A 24,934-nucleotide genomic window follows, 5' to 3' on the forward strand; every position below is an offset into this window, starting at 1 on the left:
TGGCAAGGGCACATTTACATTTTTCCATTGGTTTGGAAGGAGATGTCAGCAGGGGGCTGTAGAAGGAGGGTAAAATTTGCAGCAAGGCTTGATTTTGAATATACAGTATGATGCAGTGGTTTCCAAACTTTTTATCATCCGGACCCACCTATATAAAAGTTTCAGTTCACCAGCTGCTGAAGCCTCCATGGCTATAATGGTGACCGGGCAGGTTGTTTAACCCTTGATGCAGCCTAACCGACCCTGTCAGTTTCACAAACCACCCAAAATTGGGTCACAACCCACTGGTGGGCCACGGACCCACAGTTTGAGAACTGTTATTTTAGAGATTAAATGTGCAACGCCAAACCAAACCAGAACTTTTAAAAGTGCATTCATTTTTTGTTTACCTGTTGTAAAAATGACCAGAAATAGGTGCTCCTCAGGAGTAATCTGATGTGGCACCGATCGGAGGGGCAGGGCTGTTCCACCCCCTTCCCTCCCAGTATGGTGCCCTTGCATGAGTCCCCGAATCTTTTGCAAAGCTCAGAGCTATGTTGCCAGTTGCCCATTTGAAAAACCTCATCTTGGAATTTTCTGTGTTTATTCAGAGCTTTCATGCAGAAATGGGGTGGGGGGAGAAACTTCTACCTTGACCGCCTTCTGAAACCCTCTCCTTTTGCAAACTCTCTTATATTTCTTCGCCTTGGGAGAAAGTGCTTGGGAACAGTCGCTGGAGGCACATCCCTCACTCCTAACTTCAGCTGCAAAAAAATCTGAAACAAGACAACAAATGAAAGCAAAATTCTGCCTTTTTCCAGTAGCATTGCCAGAGGAGAGAGACAGCCCCCAATCTACCTGAACAAACTGAGAAAGGAGAGAGAGGAGTCTGCAATCTGCTGCTAGGGGCTGGTGGTGGGAGTGATATGTAATGAGAATTCTCCTTTGTAGAGCAAATTGCCTTTGGTTGGCCCAGCCAAAACACCCAGGACTTTTGCCCCCCTCCAGCTGTCCAGCATCTTCTTCCACTGCTGTTTTGGCGGGACTAGTTATCCATGCTCAGAACTACTACTTTATTCCCAAGCTGCCGCTGCACAGAGCAAGTGCAGATTTGCGGATCTGTGTGTATGAGAATGCGGTGGGTCTCATACTTTGCGCAGAGGTCTTTTAATTCTTGTGCACGTACCAGAATCCTCTCGGAGCTGGCAAGGACACTGGCTTAGGGGTTCTGCGGCGGCTGCAGTAGGGTTCCTCAGCCAATTAATATGGAGAGGGGATCTCGAAGTCTAAGAGGCTTGGAAACACCATTGGAATATTAACATTGCTGTAGTGTTGCTTGCAGGGAGGGGCTGAGGCAACGAGAGCAGCTTCAAAGGTGACCCACACAGGGATAGCACCACTTCGTAGGCAGAATCGTGCAAGTCACGAGTGGGACATTGTGTGTGTGATACTTCACTTGCATGCCTCCATTTCACTGCCTGTGCCGATGCTGAGAAGCTACTTCTAGCTTCCTGGTATGTGAATTCCTGGTATAAATGCACATCAGTTTGAGTGTGCAGTCATTGTATGGGGTGATCAGTCTTCACACACAAGTCTGAGGATCCAATCCTACCCAACTTTTCAGTGCTGATGCAGCTGTGCCAATGAGGCATGTTCAGCATTTGGGGGGACGACAGTCACAGAGGCCTCCTCAAGGTAAGGGAACCTCGGGGCTGCATTGGCGCTGGAAAGTTAGAATTGGGCCCTGAGTGTCATGCAATAGTGAAGAGTGTAAGCGCTGAAGTCCCCCTTTCAAATCTTGCCTCTGCCATAAACTCAGTAAGCCACTTTTAGGCAGCTGCTCCCCTTATCTGCAATTCTGGGATGAGAAAACTACCCTTCCTTACAGGGTGTCTTGTAAAGGCTGAATCAAGAGAACGCCTGGCAGTGCTCTGGACAGCTGAAATGTGCTACATAAAGTCCTTTTGTGGTTGTCACACACTTAGTTTGCTTTCCCCCCCCCCCCCAATACTGATTGCTGTACGTGTAGGAAATTCATCATGTTTGAGAAATCCTCAGCCATTTGGGGAAGTGGCTTGTGACTGCATTGAGCCGTGCCCCTTTCATTGGGTGGAGCAGAAAAAAAAATTTGGTAGTGGTTTAAGTTCGATTTTTTAAAAATGGACGTTCATGTTGAAATTCTCAGGACTGCAGTTTGCATTTCGCATGCCAGAGTCTGTTATTGTGCTGCTAGAATATAGTGAGAGAGGAAAACGGGACTTGGGCCAAACACTGAGACAAGGTTGAACTGGCCTTCAAAAATCTGAGCTGTGATTGGGGAGGGGCAAACCCCAAACCTTCATGTCATTACATGATGGTGCTAGTGCCCAAATAGGTGTGTTGCCCCTGGAGTTTGGCCTCTTCCACCTCTCCAGATTATATACACCTGAAATTCACATAAACCTCTGCCCCACATTTTGCTTCCCAAATAATGAATTACGAAATCCAAAGTTTGTTTTTTAAATACTTGCTGGTAAAATTTTTGAACTTGCCCCTTTTCTGAGACCCCACTTTATCTAGCCTCCCCCATTAACACAAGCACCCCATTGCAGTCAGCATAGATAGCGTGTAGTGCAGAATTTGCTTTTTAAGGAGGATCTTTCATTGCATCAAACAACCTTTCCTTCCTATGCCCAGTGAACAGCTAAAGCTTTCCTTTGCCCATCGACTTCTCTCTGCAAAGACCCTCCCTCTTTTGAGTAGCTCTGTGCTTGCTGCTTTATAAATCCATTAAAGGAATTTCCCCCCTCAGCCAAGAAAAATGTGACCTACTTTCTAGTCTTCTGTAAAGACACAGACAGGCAGCATGGGCAAGAGAGGCTCCATGGTGGGGAGCCAGTTTTGCCCCTCAACCTTCTCCTCCCCACCTGCATAGTTCTTTTACTGGGGTGTCCTTCAAGAACTGCAGCATCTTCTCTTGGATGTTGAGCAGTGCAGCTGTCAATCAGTGAAAGTTGCCAAGATTGGCATTATATCACACCATGAAACAAATTCTTTCCTGCCTTGAAGACCTAAAAAGCAAAGGAATAAAAACCATTAAAGGTCTGCTGAGTGTGATTTGGGGTGGGGGTGTCAGGGAGGGAGGGAGAACAAACTCAGTGGGATCTCCACAGGCACCAATAGAAATAGTATCTCAGTTTGTCAGAGCTGTTGCATCTCTCAACCTCACGGGTGTCTTTCAGCTTCCATTTCCCCAGTTGCAAAATGGACTCTTTTAAAGTCTTCAAAATTAAAAGATTGCAAGCCCACATCATACTAGTGTGTTCTAATTGTTTTAAGTGTTTCTTTGCCATTTGTCCTTCATTTTTTTTTAAATCACAGTATAATTTTGATTTTACAAATCAAATTTTACAGATGAGGGCAACCAAGGCTAAGCGACTTATGGCCACCCAAATTCATGACTTGCTAGAAATTGGAGCCAGCATCTCCCTGATGGCAGTCCAAAGGTACTCACTCAAACTAGGACCTAGAAGAGATAATACTAAGTTACGCCTTAACATGCTTTAACTATCACCTTGTAAAATCCCTTTGCTTTGCTGCCTGTGTAAGTAAAAATTGCAGCTAGGCCGGTTACCATAATTGTTTCTGGTGGGGAGGTGGGCGACAACCACAGTAATTAGCCTAGGAGTTCATGGACAAGTTGGCTAGTAAGAATTTTGTGTGCTAATAACATTTAAGTTCTCAGTCATAGTAGTTAAAAAGTGGTAAGATTCAGCTTCACAGTGAGTTTTGCAGTGGACAGAACTGATTGAGAGCCACAGAAACAGGGCATGGTAATTATTTCAGACCAAGTAATACAGAGTACAGAAGTTGGATTGTGAATGTGTCGTACAATTCTCTCTCTCTCGCCAGCTTGATTTCTTTAAAAAGAGTGAGGGATCCCTGGAGCCCAAGCCCCCCAGAAACTCATATCCTCTGCTTTGCATGACCTTGCTGCTACTGAATCCCAGATTGTGAGCGTGCTAGTTGTGGTTGCTTAACTTGTGAAGCAAAGGTCTTCTGCAAAATATTAAGAGGCTCAGTTGTCTTTGTTCATACTTATGGGTGAGAAGCCCTGGTGTGAGAAACAGGTTCCTGCGGTTTAAAACTCTGGCTAGTTTAGCTCCTACCCACTAGACTCCGGTGGCCGTCTGATTAACAGCAGATGGAAGAATATAACCAGTGTTTATTTTCTAAAAAAAGTAGTGCTGGAACTCAAGTCTGCTGGGAAGTCAACCTAGTAAGACTTTTTTGCACACGCGCATACGTGCATACACAGTGCCACCAGTGTACATGGTGTTTACTGCATAAACAAACAAACAAAAAAGGCAGTTCCCTGCACACTAGGAGCTTACAGTCTGACATTTCACATTGGAGAGTCAGTTTCTCATTCAGGTCTTTTTCTCCTTAACCCCAAATGTGTGGAACCGGGTTGTGGATTAGCCATTGGTGCACACAATGCAGTTTGTTCATGCTCAGAGGAACTTTCTCTTATAATTCCATTTCAGGTTCCCAGGCCCAATTCTAGCATTAAAAATGGGCTCTAAGGCTGAATCCTCTGGTTAGGTTTTAAGCCCTGAGTGCAGCCACCTGCCAGTACAGTACTCTATACTTTGAGTTCCTTTTTTGGGTTTTGGAGAAAAACTGCAGTCATCTCTTGCTGTGGACTCCTGGTGGGGAGGTCGAGAGGGCAAAGCCTTGGTGGTTGCATCGCTGTGTTGCTGAGGAAGGAAGTTATCTGGAGCTTACTCAGAGTTCCCCTGGGGCAACCCGTCTGATGCAGTTCAGAGGAAATTAAGCGGGCACTGTGCCACCTTCCTCCCTGAGAGTGTAACTAGAGGCCTGCATGCCCAGGTGGGTCCAAAGGCCTTGTCCGTTTGTGCCTGCCCTCTGTTGCTCTGATAACCCGTCTGTCTGGCAGCTCCTTGGCACAAGCTAACCCTGCCCTGGCACCAGCTCCGGAAAGCTTGTTTGCTCTCTGCAAGGTTCCAAGAACTCGTTAACTAATGGAACAAGCAAATGGGACCTTTTGTGTTGCTTAGAAAAGGAGGTGCTTTTCCAACACGGGATGGAAGGAGCTCAAAATTTGGGCTCGCTTTGCAGAGCCAGGTTGGTGCCTTTTGGAGCCAGAGATGCCTTTTTTTATCCTTGGGGAAGGCAGTGGATACATCAGGGATGAAAGACAAGGCAGGTTTCTGGATGAGCCTTCTCTTCAGTTGTGACTTCAGTCATCCAGAGCTCTTTCTGCAAGTGGCTTTTACTGTAGCAAGCACCCTGGTTGCTTTCTGCTCCTCTCTGGTCCAAACTGGCTGACTTGATTTGGGGAGTGGAGTGTAGGCTGCAAGGCAGGAAGCTGTTGCTTTGCAAAGCATCTCACCATGAAATCGCTGGGTGGCCTTAGGCAGGCCCACTGTTCTGTCAGTTTGATCCTTCTTCCCCTCCTTACCATCTGCAACTTGAGGATCAAAATATGGCTCTAACTTTTATAGTGCTGTTTTAAGGCTTTGTAGATGGACAGCTCAGGCAGAGGCAGGAGTCATTTATAGGCAGGGCCGGTGAGCCTGGCTTCGGCCTGTGTTTCTGTCTTCTGGAATCCTGGTCAGAAAGGCTTGGCTGCCTCTGACTCACCGAGGTAACGTATGCTACATGCTTCAACATTTGAATTGTGCAAAGACAGTGCAATGTACTCTATCATCACCACCACCTTTGTTAGGGAAATGGATTTGGCTAGATGGCCTTAATCTTTAGGCAGGTTCCCAAAGTGTGCATCTTGGGGTGTCACAAGGCACTCACCAGGGTGTCGTGGGACACCTTACTGCCTGAGACTGTGACACAAGCCTGCAAACAGTGGTAAGAGGCTTGGTGTGGCGGGCAGAGGCCCTCCTGCCTGCCTTACCCTCTTACTGCTGTTTGCAGGCTCGCTTCTTATCGCAAGACCTGGGAGTGAGTGGTGGTCACGTCATCATGTGACATGTTTCACATCATCACCACTCGCTTCCAGGTTCTGAGTGCTGCATCAGCAGCGCGAAGGGCATCGTAGGTTTTAAGGTTTAATGTTCCCTTTGCCTGTAAAACATGTTTGCTCCTTGGTTGGGAGAGCCATGTTTGCAGATGCTCTGGAAAGTGTCCTGGCTAGTCTTGGCTCCCCAGTTCTCTTCTCTCTTTCCTCCTTACTGCCTGACAGCCTTTGCCCCAAACACTCCAGATTCCACAAAGACCAACAAAACGCTCAATTGTGGCTCCCCTGAAGTTGACCTGTGTTGACCATATGACCAGTGAAGTTCCCTGTGTGTTTTTCCTTCAGATGTTACGGTGTTTACTGGAAGATGCTGGATGAAAAAGCAGCAAAACTTGTATGTTGCATAAAAGTAGAAATTGGGCTTTTGGGTGTTGCCAGCTATGTCTAGATTCAGCTATCTGGTTTGAGTGGGAGGAAGGGGGAATTTGAGAGAGAGAGAGAGAGAGAGCGACAAGGCCAATATGTTTTTTCCCCTGACACCATGAGGACCAGATGCTTATTTAAATAGACAGAAAAACCTTAAACCTTTACAATTTCCCACAGTGTATCAACAATATTTGTTTGTGTGCGAGAGACAGTCTTCAGTGCAAGGCCAAAACTCTTCATTTGCCCCTGAGCCTTCCAGAGACAATATCAGCACAATTGTTTTTCAAGCATTTAACCCCAGTGAGGACTACAAAATTGCACCCTTTAAAAAAAATGGAAGAATACATTCTCATGGTGTCATGACTCAAAGCTATTAAACCTCCGAATGAATCCCATATTTAGCCATTCATGGCCTTAAAGACTCCAAGGTAAGAGAGAAGCTGAAGATACCTGCACAGTCTATGCAGCATACTCCCCCCCCCACTTGCTTGCCTTGTAGATTCATCACAGTGGAGTTGGACCAACTTGCCGCTTCTCTTGATATTTCAGCTGTTCCTGGCAGGGCTCTAAACAGCGTGTTCCTAGCTTGGCCCATTGCTGATTTTGCTTCCTATCTTCTAAGCTGGATGTAAGCATAGTAAAACATTTTGATGCCACACAAGCAATGTTTATTGCATGTTCAGAAACCGCAGTGAGGCTTGTAGAGTGACACAGGATTGGGAATGGGCAGTCGTCCTGAGTTCCTTCTCTTCTCCCGGTGGCACATGTTCTCGCCCCCCTTGCCTTCTGACAGCCCTTGCCCCAAACATTCCAGGTTCCACAAAGACAACAAAACTCTCAATTTTAGCAGCTGTTGGGATTATTCTGGAGGCTTGTCATTTGCAAGCTTGGCAGTGAACTTCTAATGCTGTTTTTAAAAACAACAAAAAAATATGTTTGTTTTAAAATGTCCTTACTCAGCACAGTACCCCCTCCTGGGGAAGAGAGTTTTAAAATAAAAAAACAAATAAGAAAAAACATTAACAGCTCAGTCCTATACATATTTGCTTAGAGTTCCCACTAGGTTAAATAGGACTTTCTCTCGGGTTGTATATAGGATTACAGCCTAAGATGGTCTTTATTGGCATTGCATATAGCCAGAGCAGAGCTGTCCTCACTGATACAACAGTATAGAAACAGGGGGCACAATCCTAACCAGGTCTACTCAGAAGTAAGTCCTGTTTTGTTCAGTGGGACGAGTAAGTAACCACAGGAAAGTGTGGTTCGGATTGCAGCCAAGGATGGACAGTTCTGGAGAACAGTGTTAACTGCTTTGGTTCTCCAGAGCAGGAAAAGAATTGGACAGAGTGCCCTATTTGAAGGGCAGTGTTCCTTCATCCTTCCGTATTCAACACAAGGGAGCATTGTGGGTCTGCCATGGCTTTCTAGAGGAAAAGCAAGGAGAAACAGCAATAGTTTAACCGCAGTGAAATTTTCCCCCAATTTGTAGGCTTTAAAAACATATTGCCAAACATGTGCAAGTGTTTGTGAATCTCGATTTCGCCAAGCTGTTGCCATTTTCAAACTGGTAATTTTAATTACTGTATTGATTTTTTAATAACTTACATTGGTCTTTTACATTTACATGGTAAATCCAGTATCTCACTGTATTTTAGATTTAGATAAAATAATTGGAGAATATTCCTTATTCTAGCAGAGTGTGGTGGGGAGAGGTTTTTTAATATATTGTAAGGCCCTCTGGGAAGGGCGTAACATATATCTGTGGACTGATGCATGTTGCAACTCCTGTCTAGACCCTTCTTGGTGAGGGTTGGACCACTGGCATTCCTGGAGGGAGGGCAAAATGCTAAGTTTTGCAGGCGCACGAATTCTGGTGTCATACGTCCCCTCCCCTTCGGAGCCAATTGTGGTTGCAAAAACAAAGCTTTCACAGCCGAGACCCGCTCTGAAAGCGAGGGGGAGGGCCTGCTTTACACTGGAGTTCATGCAGTTGCAAAACTTGTCCCATCCCCCCAAGAATGCCAGTGGGTTGGACCACTTTGTAGTGCAGGGCTGGTTTTGCCTTTGCTGCAGTGTTCACCACATCCCCAAATGCATGCCATTACCAATGGCATAGCTGCTCCCTCTGATAGCCTGGGCCATGACTCTCCATGTCACCCCTGAAAGTAATTACGGTAGTGTGATGACATCATCACTAGTTACTTCTGATTTACAACGCTTGGTGCGGTTGTGGTGCGGTTGAGTGGCCACCCCCCACTTTTTTTTTGCAAAAAGCAGTCAGCTGTTTTGAGTGCCTGCAAACGCGTCACTGCAGTGCCTTCTCCTGCACCGCCACCCCTGCACCATGGGCAGGGAGACATGGAGGGCAGAGTGGCGCTGTCTCTGCCTTGGGATCCCCCATCAGGGATGCAGGTTCGCACCCCCTTAAGGCATGGTACTGAGGGCAATGTATTCCCTGCTCCTCCTTAGCTACGCCATTGCTCTGTACTTTTCTTCATAAGAGTGAATGAATAATTTTGGGGAGATAGTAAAGAACTGGATTTATGGGCACCATGACCACATTGGTTTGTGTGTTAAACATTGACATCACTGATATGTCGTAGTGGCTAAGAGACTGAGCTGTGAACCAGGAAGAGGAAGTCCTTGGCTCAAATTTTTCCTCTCTCATTAACTCACCTGGTGGTCTTAGGGTAAATCACTTGGGCTCTGCTGATCTACCTTACATGATCCTTGTGAGGATTAAAACAAGACGATATATATGAAATATTTTGAACATCGGAAATCTCTACATTAGGGGCCCAATCCTGTCCAACTTGCCAGCACTAATGCAGCCACAGTGCAGATCTGAGGTAAGGGAATAAACATTCCTTTGACTTGAGGATGCCTCTGTGACTTCCTCCCCACTGTAGGATGCAGAGCATGCCGCAGAGGCATGGCTGTGTCAGCACTGGGCTATGTCAGAATGGGCTTTGTCAGAATGCCAGCTGCAAGGAAGGGCACCAGGATGAGGTCTCTTGTTATCAGGTGTGCTCCCTGGGCCATTTGGTGGGCCCCTGTGAGATACAGGAAGCTGGACTAGATGGGCCTGTGGCCTGATCCAGTGCGGCTGTTCTTATGTTCTTATGTTCACTGGAAAGTTGAATAGCCTTGGGCCTTAGGGTTGCACCTGCAATCCTATCCACACTTATCTGGGAGCAAACTCCATTGGCTATAATAGGACTTTTGAGTGAACATGCATATAACTGGGCTGTAGGTGCCCAATATACATACTGAGTCTGTTCCAGAGGTCTGTCCAAAATCTGGAACGTATATATGTCAAAACATCCAGCTCTTGCTGGCCCAGTACTAACCTGCACAAAAAAGCACCCCAACCAGCATACTGTACCTAAGCAAAAGTGCCAGTGCAAAGTTGGCTCAGACAGCCATAACTCAAATGCCCATAACTCGGGGAGCCAGTGTACATAAATGCTAAGTATTAATAATCTTAAAATGACAAACCCTTCAAAGACTTGTGGTACTGAGAAAAAGCCTGCAGCTATCATTGAGGCCCTGATTTACCATGTGCATGTAACCCCATTCTATGTTTGGTATCTTGGGCGTGCCAGAATGCCACACACAACGTTCAAGATCAGCTTTTATGTAGAGAGTGCGAAAAGGAAAAAAGTGAAGAGCAAACCAGAGATTGTTTTTTAAAATCATGTTAGTTTAGGATTTTTTTTATCATGGTGATTATTATTGGTACAGGAGAAAAATAAACATGGGAGTAAATTGCTTGCCTTTCAAGAGGTACAAGCAGCAAGGCACCCTTTGGATATGTGCTTTATGAATGAGCAATAACATGGGACAACCACGGGACATCCACTAAAATTGAGTGTTGGGAGAGTTAGAACAGACAAATGAAAATATTTCTTTACTCAGCGTTGGTCTGTGGAACTCCTTGCCACAGGATGTGGTGATGGCGTCTAGCCTGGACACCTTTAAAAGGGGATTGGACAAGTTTCTGGAGGAAAAATCCATTACGGGGTACAAGCCATGATGTGTATGGGCAGCCTCCTGATTTTAGAAATGGGCTATGTCAGAATGCCAGATGCAAGGGAGGGCACCAGGATGAGGTCTCTTGTTATCTGGTGTGCTCCCTGGGGCATTTGGTGGGCCGCTGTGAGATACAGGAAGCTGGACTAGATGGGCCTATGGCCTGATCCAGTGGGGCTGTTCTTATGTTCTTATAACAGTTATGCAGGAATTCTCTTGCACCCCAGGATTTTGTTGCGCCAGTCATCAAAGCGCTATTCCCCAGCGCATCTTGTGTCCCCCTCCCCTCCAGTGATTAACTTCATGCTGGAGTAAGGCCGGCTACCCTCTGGCCAACTGCCCTCTGCCCCCTGTTCTCAAACTTAGCAGGTCTCCCTGTTGTGCCCCCCTCCTCATCCAAGAGAATTCTGCCCCATGTCCTTGTGTAACTGCAGTTCCCAGTCATGCTGTTCCAGTCCATTCCAAGAGGGTCTAATCCCCACAGGGAGGTCACTTGAGGACTCAGCTGGGCCTCTCCGCCTTTCTTCTCTTCCTCCCCCACCCCCATTCTTTTACCCTCTGGGGAGTCCAGCAGGACCTCGATGTTTTCACATTTCCTTTGATGATGATGATGTTACACGTTTGGGCAGCATTCCAGAGAGCTGCAGGTTTCTTTACAGAGCACTTCTGCATGCTGGCTGCGGGGTGGGGGTTGTCGGCAGACAGAGGAGAGAGCAAAAGAGTGAGCTGCATAAGAGGGAAGAAGGAGGGGCCCAAGCCTCGTATAATAGTTTGCTAGCCTGTATTTAATCCCTGCATTGGAGTGGAGAGGAAGAGATGCCCAGCAATGGGAAATCGCATAGAAGCATGTTGGGGAAACCAAGGCAGACTTCCTCTGTTTTTACACCCTGTCAAAGTCCTTGCAAAGATCCTTTTTCTTCTTTGCTTTTGGTCATCAGTCTGACTCCTCTTCCCACTCATGTTTCTCTTTCTATAATGCCTCCGTGTTATCCCCAACCCATTTTAATTACAAATGTTGTGCTTCACCAGGGGGAAAAATCAATGTGGTGATTTTTAAAATGAGGCTTGACCAATGTCTGTGACTTGGAAACCCATACCCCATAATTTTGAGGGAAAGGGACTGTGGGGGGGAGAGTATGTGTAGAAGTCTGGAATTGATCTGCACATGCTCAGAGGCACTCTTGCACTTAGTGTGCTTCTTCAGTTGAGACACTGCTGGCACTGTAAGCAGGATTGAAGGAGAAGCAGAAGATTGAGCCAGGACTGTTGGCTTCAATCCCCAGCCCTGGCTAGGCCTGAGTGAGGGCAGCTCTGGTTTGAGCCCAAATCTCCCACTCTTTGGCTTAATGCTTCTTCAAAATGGTGAAGGAGAGACTTGTGGGCCAACACAGGTTAGCAAGTGTTTATTTAAATATATGCCAAATAAGAGTGGTTGCCGTCTAACATTGAAGCAGAGCTTTTCTTTACAAAAAGAAAAGAAAAAAAAGATGAGATAGGACTGGTTGGGGCCACTTAAAACCAGTCTGGCAGCTTTCCTTCCTCTCCCCTCCCCATCCCTCCTCTCAACCCAGTTCCTTCGAGTCTTCAGTGTGAGTATCTTTTTCAGACTGTCAGTTCATGAATGCAGAGTGGGATCTGTAGCACAGCCTGGTGCCAGAGGTGATTTTGCTGCTGGTGGGTGTGAAAGAGCCATCCCTCTCCACAGAGAGTTCCATTTCCCTGTAGCATGTGAGCATGCAACGCACTGCGTGATGCACTTGTAGGGTTCATTGTCGCGATGACCACTACTTGAGGTGTCTTTTGCATGGCATTTATGGAGAATTAGAATGTTTGTAGAGATGTTTGCAGAGGGCCGATCGGTCAGCGGCTATTGGCTTCTTAATGAAATCAATCTTCCATTTTTCCAAGACAGTATACCTCTGAATGCCAGATGTTAGAGAGAGATAGCAGGGTGGGGTGGCCTCCTGTGCTCATGAGTTCCCCAGGATTGTTCAGACAGTTGTTTGTTTGAGAAAACGCTGGACGATATGGAGACTTGGTCTGATTTGGCTAGCTGGGTTGCATGAGCATTCCAAAATGGCTTGTTCTCTGGGCTGAGACTTGTGGGCTGCGAGTTCTGCGTTCAGATCTCAGCTCTTTTGCAGTCTCAGTAAGGCATTCTTGGTAAATCCTAGCTTCTCAGCCTCAATAAAACAGGAAGAAGAGCAGTATGATTTTTTTCCCCTTATAATTCCAAGAGAGTTGGAAGGAAGCCGAGAAACCATCTAGCTGTTGAATGTCTAGCCTAAATAGTAGGGTGTGGAAGCCTGCCGCAAACCACACAGTCTGTGTCGCAAACAGAGAGCAGGTGTATTGCTGAAAGGAAGCGGAAGCTGCTCTGGGCTCAAGCTAGTAAGTCAAACTACATTCTACAGGAGAGGGAGACATTCCCTAATTTCCCCCAGTGCTGCAACCTCCTGATTTTAGAAATGGGTTATGTCAGAATGCCAGATGCAAGGGAGGGCACCAGGATGAGGTCTCTTGTTATCTGGTGTGCTCCCTGGGGCATTTGGTGGGCCGCTGTGAGATACAGGAAGCTGGACTAGATGGGCCTATGGCCTGATCCAGTGGGGCTGTTCTTATGTTCTTATGCCTTCCCAAATTTCATTTCATTGTGCGTAAAAATAGGGCATTTATATTGTGCTTTACATCACAATCCTGTGCAAGTCTACATAGAAGTAAGTTCCATTGTGTTCAGTGGAACTTGCTCCCAAGAAAGTGTGCTTTGGATTGCAGTGTTAAGAGGTGAGACTTTCATGTACATCATAATCTCGGTGATCCCAATAAAGTAGGTCATTATGATTATCCCCACTTTGCAGTGTGTGGCGGACGGGGGAGATGCAGAGAGTGTGGTTTGCTAAAGGCCGTCTGGTGAGTTCATAGCAGAGGCAAAATATAAACCAGGGACTTCCTTGTTACTTTGACTACACTACACTAGCTCGTATCAGGGATAGCAATCAAGGAATGTGGTACCCAGGGCTGGATGCTGAGATTCTCAGCTTTCATTCTTCAGAAAGGATCAGGTTTCGGAAAGGATCAAGTAAAGGGAAAATATGTTAGCCGATGCCAAATGTCGCTTCAGTTGATGCAAAAGGGGTATGCTGTGCAGGTGATAACTCATGCTTATTTTTATATGTTGGAGCTGATTGCAGTTAGACATTGGTGAGCAGAAGGCAGTCTGCACCTGCTCAGTGGTCCTGTCTGAAAAGCTTTGTTGCTCTGTACATTTGCCTATTTCTCTTCTGTGGCTGCTGCTCTTGGCCCTGCAATTTATCAGTGCCTAGATCTTATTCTCCCTCTCTTTACCACACCCCAGTCTTTGCCAAATTATCCTGTGTTTGTGGTGCAGAATAAATTGCTAGGCGTATTTTGAAATGTACTGCAGGTGCGTAATTTATCCTCCATGGTTGCTCGGTGTTGGGGAGTTTGCTTTGCAAGTGGAAGGTCCCAGGGTCAATCTGTTAGACAGGGGTGGGAAAGGCCCCTACCAGAAATCCTGGAGAGCTGTTTCCAGTCAAAGCCCAATAATATTGAACTAGCAGGGGTCTCCAAACCCCGGCCCGGGGGCCAGATGCAGCCCGCAGCAAGCCTCTTTCTGGCCCGCAGCCAACCTCTTGTTCCCTGAAAGCCTCTGGCCCACTCAACATGACCAGAACTGTGCTCTGATTGTGTGTGGAGGGTGTTCTGAGGGCCAGAGAGGTTGAACGAATGAACCCATTAATTCATTTATTCACTCATCTAAGTTCCACTTCTTATTTATTTGAATTTTATATTTAAATTTTTTTTCCGGCCCTCCATACCATGCCAGATATTTGATACAGCTCTCTGGCCGAAAAGTTTGGAGACCCCTGAAGGACCTGATTTGGGTTGAGGCAGCTTCATGTGCCTGGGATGTGTGACTTGGGCAGAGGAGCATGACTTTGCACAACTTCTGACTTGAAGACTGGCACATTAAAGCAGGATTGTGGTGAGGATCCGTGAAATGCAGGCTTGATTGCTATCCCATATTATGAAATGGCTTAGATGGGAAGAGTGGGCATAAAGATTTGCCTTCTTCAATATAATCTGCCCAGTACTCTCTGGTCATCAGAGAGGGCCCTTCTATGGGTGCCACCACCGATGGAGGTGAGGGGGTAGGGTCAAGGGGTAGGACCTTCTCTGTAGTGGCAACGGCTTCATGGAATTCCCTCCCCCTTACTTTGCGAACTGCTCTTTCTGGCGGGACCTACAGACTTCTTTTTACGTTCGCTTTTATGAGTCTTTTATGTCTTTTAGGGCACAATCCTAACCCCTTATGTCAGTGCTTTCCAGTACTGACATAAGGGCAATGCAGCTCTGAGGTAAGGGAGCAAACATTCCCTTACTTTGAGGAGGCCTCTGTGAGTGACACCCAACTGCAGGATGCAGCACATGTCCCCTTGGCACCGTGATGCCAGTGCTGGAAAGCACTGACATAAGGGGGTTAGGATTGCACCCTTATTCTTATATTTTTAACAGTTATGCATGTCTATTTTTTGTATATGTTATATATGTATATTTTTTATACGTTTGTTTTTTATAAATGTTTGTTTTTTGGAAGCTGCTTTGGGTGCCCAGCGGGGAGAGAAAGCAGGATAGAAATCTTGTAAAAAAACAAATAAGATAGGCATAAATTAACAAATGGTTTCTCTTGTTTTTTCTCTTTTGCAGGGTCTTGTCCCCGCTTTTTACCCCAGAATGTTTGCTATTTGTCAGCACTGAAGAAGGTGCAATGGGACTCGCCTTCTAACTCTGGTTAACAACCTCCCCTGCCTCCCAAATCCCAAACCCACATCTGTCGTGGCGACCACGGAGTGTCGCCTCTGGGGGCGGAGCCCACCTCGGTCTCTCCTTATTGGTTCTGGATGGAATTGCGGTGAATGGAACAGAAGCCCAGCACGGTGGAGTGCCTGTCAGAGCCAGAGGACACCCGGTAAGTCTGCCCGGAGGGTAGTATCCTAGTGCACCTGATGCAGATCCTGATGTGTGTCTTGGTTGCACCCCAACTGGGTTCTTTATTACTGTTTTGTTTCAGAAGGTGCATCTAGCTCTGGGTTCAGCTCTGGAAGTGACATTAGTGGTGTCCTTATCCCTCCTAAGGGGGCACACCTGTCGATAGCAGTGTGATGGAATGTGGGTAGCTCGAAAGGCCAGCCTCATTTTAGGTTATTAATAAGATCTGTATTCCTAATTTCTTTATTCACACTGTGCAAACTTGGAACTTTGTATTGGATGTACAATTCAGCATTTTGAAGATCCCAGTTTCCTTGGCACCAGGGGGGAACTTCAGGGCTGGCCTAAGACCTCCCAGCATTTGATAAAGTGCATAAAATGCTGCCACCCTTTCATGCTCTGCTCCTTGCCCCACGATATGCCTCCATGCTTTCCTTTCTGTGTGCCAGACTCTGCTTCTGCCACTCCTCTTTCCCTTGGTTTGAAAAGGATGCAGAGAACTGAAAGAGAAGAGAAATTTCCTCTTAATGATAGTAGACAGTCATGTGTTTCAGTGCAGACGAGTCCTGGACAGCCATGGACAGGGCTGGCCCACCCTTGAGGCCAACTGAGATTGTAGCCTCAGGCATCAGATTGGTGAGCAGTCCACTGCTATCTGCCCACTTCTATCGCTGTTTTTCCTCCTGCACCCTGGATTCAAAAATGAAGACAGGGACAGAACAGGAGAGGAGATTGGTGGGCTAGGATGTCAGAGTCACTCTAGCCCAGTTCTCTCTACTCTTAACACTTCCTCTTATGCTCCATTCCCCACTTTTCCAGTCTAGGGAGCAGGAACAGTGGAGGCAGGGAGGTAAGCAGAGTCGAGTGGCACCCTCATCTGCCACCGTAGGCAGTGGCCTTAGAGGGTCTCATAGATGGGCTGATCCTGAGCTTTTCTCTCTGGTCAAATAATAGTTATGGGGCATACCCTAAGGCAGGGCCTAGGAGAGGGGGGTAAAGGGGGTAATTTGTACCTGGGCCCAGGGTCAGAAAGGGGGCCCTTGATCCAAAGGAGGGGACCCAGAAAGTTCCTGGGACCTGACATTTTCCTCTCTCAGCTGAAATTGCTGCCAGTGCATAATGTTGGTGCACAACCACATGCATGCAGTGTTAACTGCTGTTGCAAGCCATACACACCAGACCCAGGAAAGCATCCATGACCCTCTATCACTCTGTCAAATCTGGGAGGAAACTGGCCTGCTGCAGTAGCTCTTTTGCTTGTGGATCCCATTACTATGAAGGGGTATATAGAAGCTCAGGGACCCAGCTGTGGGGCTACAGCTGCTGCAGAAGTTCATTTTGATCCATTTAGTGTGAGCCTAAATATAATGATGCTAATTTTTAGCAATCCATTTTCTATATTTCATAAATTTTAGAGAGACTCAGGAGTGTGTTTGGTTTTCTATATTACTTTATATAGCTGACAATGCCACTTGGATGGGTAGATCTGGGCTCTGTATCAAGAAGTCTAGTAGATCTGAGCTCCAAAGAGTATTGTGGCTGTCAGCACCCTCCCCCACCGTATTTTGACCCCATTCTGCCTGTCTCCATTGCTCCCCTTCCCCTTTGTACCCCCTGCTAAAATTCCTCTCATAGGCCCTGCCCTAAGGTCTGATACCAGGGGAAGGGGGAAGGTTAAAGTCCCTTCCCATGATCCAGATTGGCCCCCTGTGTGCTGTTTAGCAAGAAAAAACAAGCACACAGCTGCATAGTACACATACTCACCTAGTCCCAGTCGTCATTCCCTTCTGCCCACAGCCAAGATTGCTGCTGCTCCTGCAAGATAAAGAAGTGGGGTGTAGCCAACTGCTGGAGTGTGTTGGTTTGGATTGCTTACTTGCACCATCCAGATTATGAATGGTGGTAACCTGGGTGGAGCATGGTGTGGCAAGGTCTTATATACTTGTGGTGTGCTGGGGTCAGTTTTGTAGTTGATCAGAGTGGAGGCTGGATGCGCCCTGGCTTATTTTTAGTGAATTCACGAAAGACCAACATATTCAGTTGCTGGAGAGGCAATGTGCAAGATGTGCTTCACATGTGCAGTGAAGGGTTCTGAGCTGGCAGCAGCTAACCAGAAGATTGTAGGCTCATGGTGAATAGCTCACTGTCAATACTGGCTCAGTATGTGGCAGCTATGAAAAAGGTTGAATGCTAGGCTAGAGGTTTTTAGGAGAGGGGATTGAAAATAAAGCTGCCAGGATTGTAATATGATTTTAATCTATGGTATGGGCTTTTTTTGGAATACTTCGTACAGCATAGTTGCCCCATCTCAAAAAAGGTCATTGTGGAGCTGGAAAAAAACAGAAAAAGACAATTAAAATGACCAGGAGTTCAGAGCATCTGTCCTGCAAAACTACATTTGGGCTTTTTAGTGTAGAAGAAAGTAACTGAAAAACAGCTGCCACTGTATCCCACGTGGGCAGAAGGGCAGCTGGAGGTCTCCTCACGCTCCCATGGGTCTACTCAGAGCCTTACCAAATCAATCACTGGTGCAGAAATTAATAGCCCTGAAATTATTTGATTTCTCAAAAAAATTTTCCTGCTTGATGACATCACTTCCTGCCATGACATCACTTCCAGGTTAATGACATCACTTCCGGTGGGTCCCAACAGATTGTCATTCTAAAAAGTGAGTCCCAGTAGCCTCACTTTTTAGAATGACAATCTGTTGGGACCCACCGGAAGTAATGTCATTAACCTGGAAGTGATGTCATGGCAGGAAGTGATGTCATCAAGCAGGGGGGGAAATTTAACACCCCATATGACAAAATCAAGTAAGTAAATTAAAAATTCACATTAAGTTTAAAATGAATTTAAAATTAAGAACCCGCCCTCCTAACCCTCCCAAGCAGTTGCTGATCCGTTTTTAAAATATTCCTCAAACATCCCAAAGGCTGCAATCCTATCCACACTTACCCACGTGTAAGTCTCATTGACTATCTTTGTTAAGAGCATACACATAGTAGCCTGTTAAAAGTACAGATCTGTAACATTTCCCCAAATGCAGTCGTGGTAGCATCTAGTATATTAAAAATAAAATACACACTGGAATGAATGGGAACCCACCTGAAATTGGCTCATGACCCACCTAGTGGGTCCCAACCCACAGTTTGTGAAACACAGAAATAATGTGTGATGTGAAGAAAGTGGTTACACAGTTTTTTCTCCGACCCCCCCACTTGCTCATATAATATACGTAGAACCCAGGCCAGCCAATGAAACTGATGGCTGGCAGATTCCAGGCGGTGTTGCTTCACATAGTACCTAATTAATTTATGGAATTTGCTGTCCCAAGATGTGGCAATGGCTGCTAGCTTAGGCGGCTTTGAAAAGGGGCTTAGGCTAATTCACTGACGGTTAGGTCTGTCAATGGCTACTAGTCATGATGGCTGTAGCTACTGCCAGGTTCAGAGCAGTGTGCCTCTGAAGGCCAGTCACTGGGGTGTGATGGCAGTGGATGGCCAAGATGGCCATTGGTTCCCACTTACCTGTTTCCTGGAAGTATCCAGTTGATCCCTGTGGGGAAACAAGATGCTGAGCAAGATGGGCCTGTGGTCTGATCCACAGGGCTCTTGGTTGCCACGAGAAACAGTAAGTGTCTCTCACGCCCTCCCCTTGTGTATAAAACCTTTTTACACTTTCATGTCAGAAGTTCTTGTGCTTATTTCCTCCCGAACAGCAATGATATGGAACAACCGCAGCACCAACAAGTGTTGTGCGCTTTATACAAGGTGTAAGAGTAGAGCACTCCCTGAATTGAGAGGGGAGAAAAAGATGAATGCTTGGGAAATGTGGGGCTACAACAGTGGTTCCCAATCTTTATAGAGGTCCTAGAGGCTGCTGCCTGATAAATACCAAGGGATGTGGTTATAATCATGATTGGGCAGCTCCCCTCCAAGTAGCAGCTTGTTTAACCCTTGATGCGCATAGCTTAATCTGCCCTGTCTGTTCTGCTACCCATCAAAAATTGGGCCAGTGGGTCCCAGACCCACCGTTTGGGAACCTCTGGGTTAGAGCAGTGGGTTTGCCACAGCAGAATATGCTTTTGTATTTCTGCTCAGTCATAAGAGCACAGAGTTATTCTAGCTGCCAAATACCTCTAAGTTCTCACAAGCACAGTGTCTGGGTGATGTCCTTTCTCTGTTGTGTGTTCCCTACCATCTTGAGATAGAATGCCTCTGTGCATGGAGGTTCAGTTTAGCTATCAGTAGTCATGAAGCATACCTGATGGCCTTGGGCAACTCTCTCTTTGCCTAACCAGCCTTGTGGGTTGTTAGGATAAGGTCTCAGAATTGAAAGGAACTTTGTATGTATGATTAAAATGTCATCAGGATGCTTCCATGCTACAGTTGCCTACTCTCTGTTGGCTCTTCTAAGGTGCTGTAAGACGGTGTTGCATTTGTGTATGAGTTATTCGAGTTGAATCCCCATGATGCTTGCATGTTGATGTGTGTAGGACTACCTTGCAGGGTTGTAGTGAGAATGAAAAGATATAAACAAGACAACGTTATTGGACAACAAAATGCAAAATAACCACACAAAATTAACTGGTCCATCTCTGCATTTACTGTGGACCGTACTGGTTATCTTGCAAAATCTGCAGAGAGAGATGATGAGCTAATACCTACAGTAAGTGCTTCTGTTGCTCTTTAGTTCAGGTAAATTTAGCATATGTCACCTTATCATGGCAACAACAACCCTCCAAGATAGGTTAATATTATCACCATTATTATCACCTTGTTGGCATCCTTCAGTCTCGGGAGACTATGGTATCGCGCTCTGAATAGTGTTCTGGAATGGAGTGTCCTCTCCAGCGCGCGAAGCCTGGGTAAGGTAGATATGGAGGATAGACTGTTCCCCATGCAGCAAATCCCCCCTCTCCACGTTGCTGAAATGGGCCAATGGAAAGGCAGAAGCCAATACGGTTGGTTCCAGCGGCGTTGCAGGAGTTGCCAGAACGTGACTGTGTTCAGCCATGAACTGCCTCAGGGACTCCGGCTCCGGATTTTGCCTCGAGGTTGACTCCTGAAGCCTTTTCCATAACTGGATGTAGCCACAAGGCAGTGGAGGTTTGGGATCAGAGTTTTCCTTCTCTCAGATGAGCTGCTTTCCCAGGCTGATGAGTCCCATCTACCCGGTGGCTGTTTAGTCCCTCTTATGACAAGTACAGCCAAACTGAGGGCCTATTCTTATCCCCAGCCCCCAGGGGAATATTATCACCACATCCCAACATATTACAGATGTTGGGAGGGAGGTGTGCTGATGCTGAGAGATTGACTTGCCTAAGGCTGAGATTCCATGGCAGAGGCAAGATTCAAATCTGGGACTTCTCAATTCACAGCTCAGTCCCTTAGCCTTTGTGCTGTAGTCGCTCTCAGAGATGCAAATTTAATTGAAGTACTGAAGTACTTGGGCATTCATAGGCACAGAGCCTTCAATATAGGGCCATGTAATGTAGGGTGTGTGTTGTGGATGCAACAGGTTCTTGGTATTGTAACAGACAACTGAAAGGTACCACAACTGTGATCTTTTCTCTTTCCAATCTGGTTGTTGCAAGAGTGCCAGCCCTAGAAAGGGCTAGTTCTCATGAGTGCCAGATTGCAAGCCTGGCCTGTTTACTCCTCTGTCTGTGGCATCTGGAAGGGCGAGGCAAGGTGGGGGATGGTGACCAGGATAATGGACCCGTTCTCTGACATTGGCATGGACTGGGCCCTCTTGGGTCCCGCAATGCAGCAGGTGCCTTTTGCCGTCGAGACTGCCCGCTTGTCAGCCAGCTGGGCTGTGCCTCCTGTTTGTCCAGACTTTCCTGGCATGAGGCGCTGGCAGGCAGGGCAGCCAAGCAGGGCTGGGGACCAGACACTTAAGAACTTGAGAGTTGATGCGGTGTAGTAGTTAGCATGCCACGCTTAGACTTGGAAGTCCCAAATTCAAATCCCCCGTCAGCTATAAAAATGATTGGGTAACGCAGGCCCAACTCCTGTCACTTGGTCTAGCTCTGGGTGTGAAACTAATTTCATATAGTGAGCCACATAGCATTCACGATGCCTGCTGAGGGTTGGAAGTGATGATATAAAGCAGGAAGTGATATAATTAAGCAAGTCATGACCAGAAATAAGCATTTTTTCTCACTTAGGAACTCATTAGCTGCAAATAGCAGAAGAGAAAATATGCAAATCTTAATCAGATTTTCAAGATATGGGAGATCCCAATTATCCCGCGGGCTGCCATTTCAGTAGTGACACCTCAACGCAGCTCAACAGCTGGTGGTGGTACTGAGAGAGCCCAAGGGCCAGATAGAGAGCTTCTGGAGGCTGTGTCTGACCTGCGGCCCTTATGTTGGACACCCCTGGTCTAGCTAACCTCATTTGGGGGGGGGGGGGTTGTGAAGTTTACATGGATTGGAGAAAAACTTGTATGTGTTTTTTCAAGGCAGAATGAAATACAAATGTTGTTCTTATTAAAATTAATAAATTCTCTCCCCCCCCCCCCACACACCTGCCCCTTGAATCTTGGGTTCACAGATCTGCAGCTGCATTCTTGAGCACTTCCATTTGTCTTTAGTGAAGTTTTCACTGTTAACATTACATTACATAAGACCTTTATTGGCATAGATAATGGAAATACGAAACAACAACCAAACATTAAACATTCAGAACACACACACAATAAAATAAAGCACTCGTAATCATCCAATACCCCCTCCCCCCATTCACCATAATATAGCGGAAGACCCAGAATTCTGTCCTGCCAGAATCCCAGAAACAAAGTTGGCAACTTTGTCAAGAGAGTCAGTTTCCTCTATGGAAAGAAGAGTTTGTAATTTAAATGAATCCTCCCAGCCCTGCATTTTGTTCAGCAGTGGAGCCAGATAAATCTTACGAAGGGTGTCATGGAGTGGGCAGTAAAAAAAAAAAATGATGTAATGTCTCCACACAATTCCTGTCACAGGTACATCTTCTTTCTGAGTAGGGAATGCCACAAAACCTGCCCGCTAGCAGAGCTGATGGAAAGGCATTGCATCTCGCAAGGGAGAATGCTCTGCGAGCCTGTGGGCACTGCAGATGATAAAGGAAAGAAGCCGGCTTCCCAAAGCTGACTGGGATGTGCAGATGGAGAGGGGAGCAAATGGTGTTAGCTGCACAGAGTAGCTCTTGACGCTCAATATCGAGCATTGTTAACATTTTCATTGTTAATAACACATCGCCCACACGATTGCCATTTGGAAAGATGGTGGAGAAAATAAGGGCTTCGTCCAAAACCATTCTATGAATCTGTGGCAAAGCTGAGTGTGTGACCCAGGTCTCTCTAAACCAAGACCAGCTTGCACTGCTATACGGGAGTCTCAACTGGTTATTAAAATAGACCTGGCAGAAAGAACATATTTCAAAAAGAGCGGTGGAACATATATGAGGTTTCTGCTGATCAGCCCTGCCATGTTTTCTGGGCCCCATGAGCCCCCCCCCCCAAAAAAAAAACACAGAATACCCTCTGATGGACTAAACGGGCAGTTCCCATCTCCTTCATCTCTGCTCTTGGAAGGAATGTTGCTCCTGCCTCTTGCTGCCAACTCTGGGCATCAAGTATTTGCTGTTTGCCCTGCTGGAGGCTGGCATCAGGCCTGGCATGATCACAACGGGGAGGGGACTTCCAGCACTACAGTGGCTCTGTTGAAAATCAAGGGAAGGTAAGAAAAGGGAAGCTGAAGGGGGCTTCACAAAAACACGGAATATGGGCAGAAACCAAGAGGTATAATAATGCCCTTCCCCCAAGTAAACGATACAAAGGAAGTGAATTGGGGCCAGATTTGCACGACCCTTTCATGTGACCGTGGACTCTTTTCATGAGGCTTTTTACTTCTTCTGTTGCAGTGTTTGGAGAAGGGTGAAGGGAACCAGCAAGTTCAAACCCCCAGTGCTGGGAAGGTACATTGGCATGCATGCACATAGGTTTGCCCTCTTTTTTTGCACGAAACCACAGTTAGGCCCCACACAGAGAACAGGTGCACTGCAGAAAAGCTGCTTGCAAAGTGAAAAGCAAAACTCTCTAGGTAACTCCTGGAAGCAAACCAAGCCACAAACTGTAGGGAATTAGAAAATCACCCAGGGTCACAAAACCATGTGATTTTGAGGACAACGGTTTCCTGACTCCAAATTTGACGATGCCCTGAGTTCAGGCAAAAACCCATTGATGGCATCTTTCAAAAAGTCACTTTATGAGAAGGATATGGGGGAATCGTTCCATACCACTAGATTCTCTTTTCCCTGCTCTATTTGTGTGGCCTGGTAGAGTGGGTTAGGGCTGCAACCCTGTTCAGACTTCTCTGGGTGTAAGTCCCAGTAATTTCAATGAGACTTACTTCAGTGTAGACATGCCTAGGATTGTGCTGTAAGTGTGCCAGCGCTAGATCTTTAAGCCACTCAGCTCTTAGTCTCCCAGTTTCTCATCTGTGGCATGGGCATAATAATACTGACTTGCCTTACAGAGTTGTCCCAGGAATTGCTAGAAGTGCTATTTAAATGCTAAGTGTGTTATTACTTGGGCACCTTCGAAAGCTTTGACTGAAGGGTGGGGTAGAAAAAAAAAATCTATAAATAAACTAAATACGTTTAGTAGTCGTATTTATTTTAATACGGTGCTTAAGGGGTTTTGTAGGTACTGTAGTTGCAGGGAACAGGCTCCATGCCAAGAAAGATGAGCCAGGGAAGCTTGTACAGGCTAAAACCCTGGCTTGAAAAATTTGGCTCCAGCTGCCTGCCAGGGAGAGGGAGCATCTTTAGTAGTTGAAACTTCTCTGTCTGTTTCTTGGCAGCAAATCTGATTTGTGTCTCAGGAATGTCTGCCTTTAATGTGGTACACAGTTGCACCTGAATGTGCATGTATCATTACACAAGCAGTGGTAGAGATGAGCAGAAGGTGCCAGTGTTTACCTGTACACATGGCTCACTTGCAGGGACGCTGTATAGGGATGCACTTTGTTATATGCATTTCAAGGCATGACAAACACAATTTCTTGCATGTCCTGTGTATTGTATTTGAGGCCCTCTGGACGCCTGAGTGCTGCCGGATAACTGATCACAGTTATCCATGCTCTCGTGACATTCTGAGTAGACTGCTGCAGAGTGTTGTCTGTGGGGCGACACTTGAAAATCTGGTAAATTCTTTATCAAGATTTAATTTCTGAACCTCAGGTTTAAATGTGAACACTTCAAATGGTCAATAGTTTTGCAGTTAAACCAACTATTTTTGTGCAGTAATTATTCTTGCAAGTATAACCCTTGCAATACATTCTATCTAGTGTACCAAAATAGCTATTTAGTGTACTGAAATAGCTATTTTTAACTAGTTATTTCATACCCTTTGAGTTCTGTATGCAAGGTTATAATCTCAGACTGCATTCGGTACCCATGTCCGAACATTTTAATGCTTTCTACTGTTGTCTTTAGCCCAAAGCTTGTTGAGTTCTCTGCAGTC

At 46.2% G+C, this 24,934-nt stretch overlaps 1 protein-coding gene across 3 annotated transcripts in view; it reads left to right on the top strand.

The window, feature by feature from the left end:
* THRA (thyroid hormone receptor alpha) overlaps positions 1–24,934 on the top strand; it is a 124,001-nt gene that overhangs the window by 62,534 nt on the left and 36,533 nt on the right. For 2 of the 3 annotated variants that reach the window (XM_066631184.1, XM_066631185.1), the window contains exons 2-3: positions 15,143–15,404; positions 23,332–23,385. In XM_066631184.1, the coding sequence (XP_066487281.1) occupies positions 15,352–15,404; positions 23,332–23,385 (107 nt within the window). In that variant the 5' untranslated portion in view covers positions 15,143–15,351. The remainder of the gene's footprint in view (positions 1–15,142; positions 15,405–23,331; positions 23,386–24,934) is intronic. The other variant, XM_066631186.1, reaches the window with a different exon arrangement.

Source organism: Tiliqua scincoides, chromosome 5, assembly GCF_035046505.1.
Source record: "Tiliqua scincoides isolate rTilSci1 chromosome 5, rTilSci1.hap2, whole genome shotgun sequence".
NCBI lineage: Eukaryota > Metazoa > Chordata > Lepidosauria > Squamata > Scincidae > Tiliqua > Tiliqua scincoides.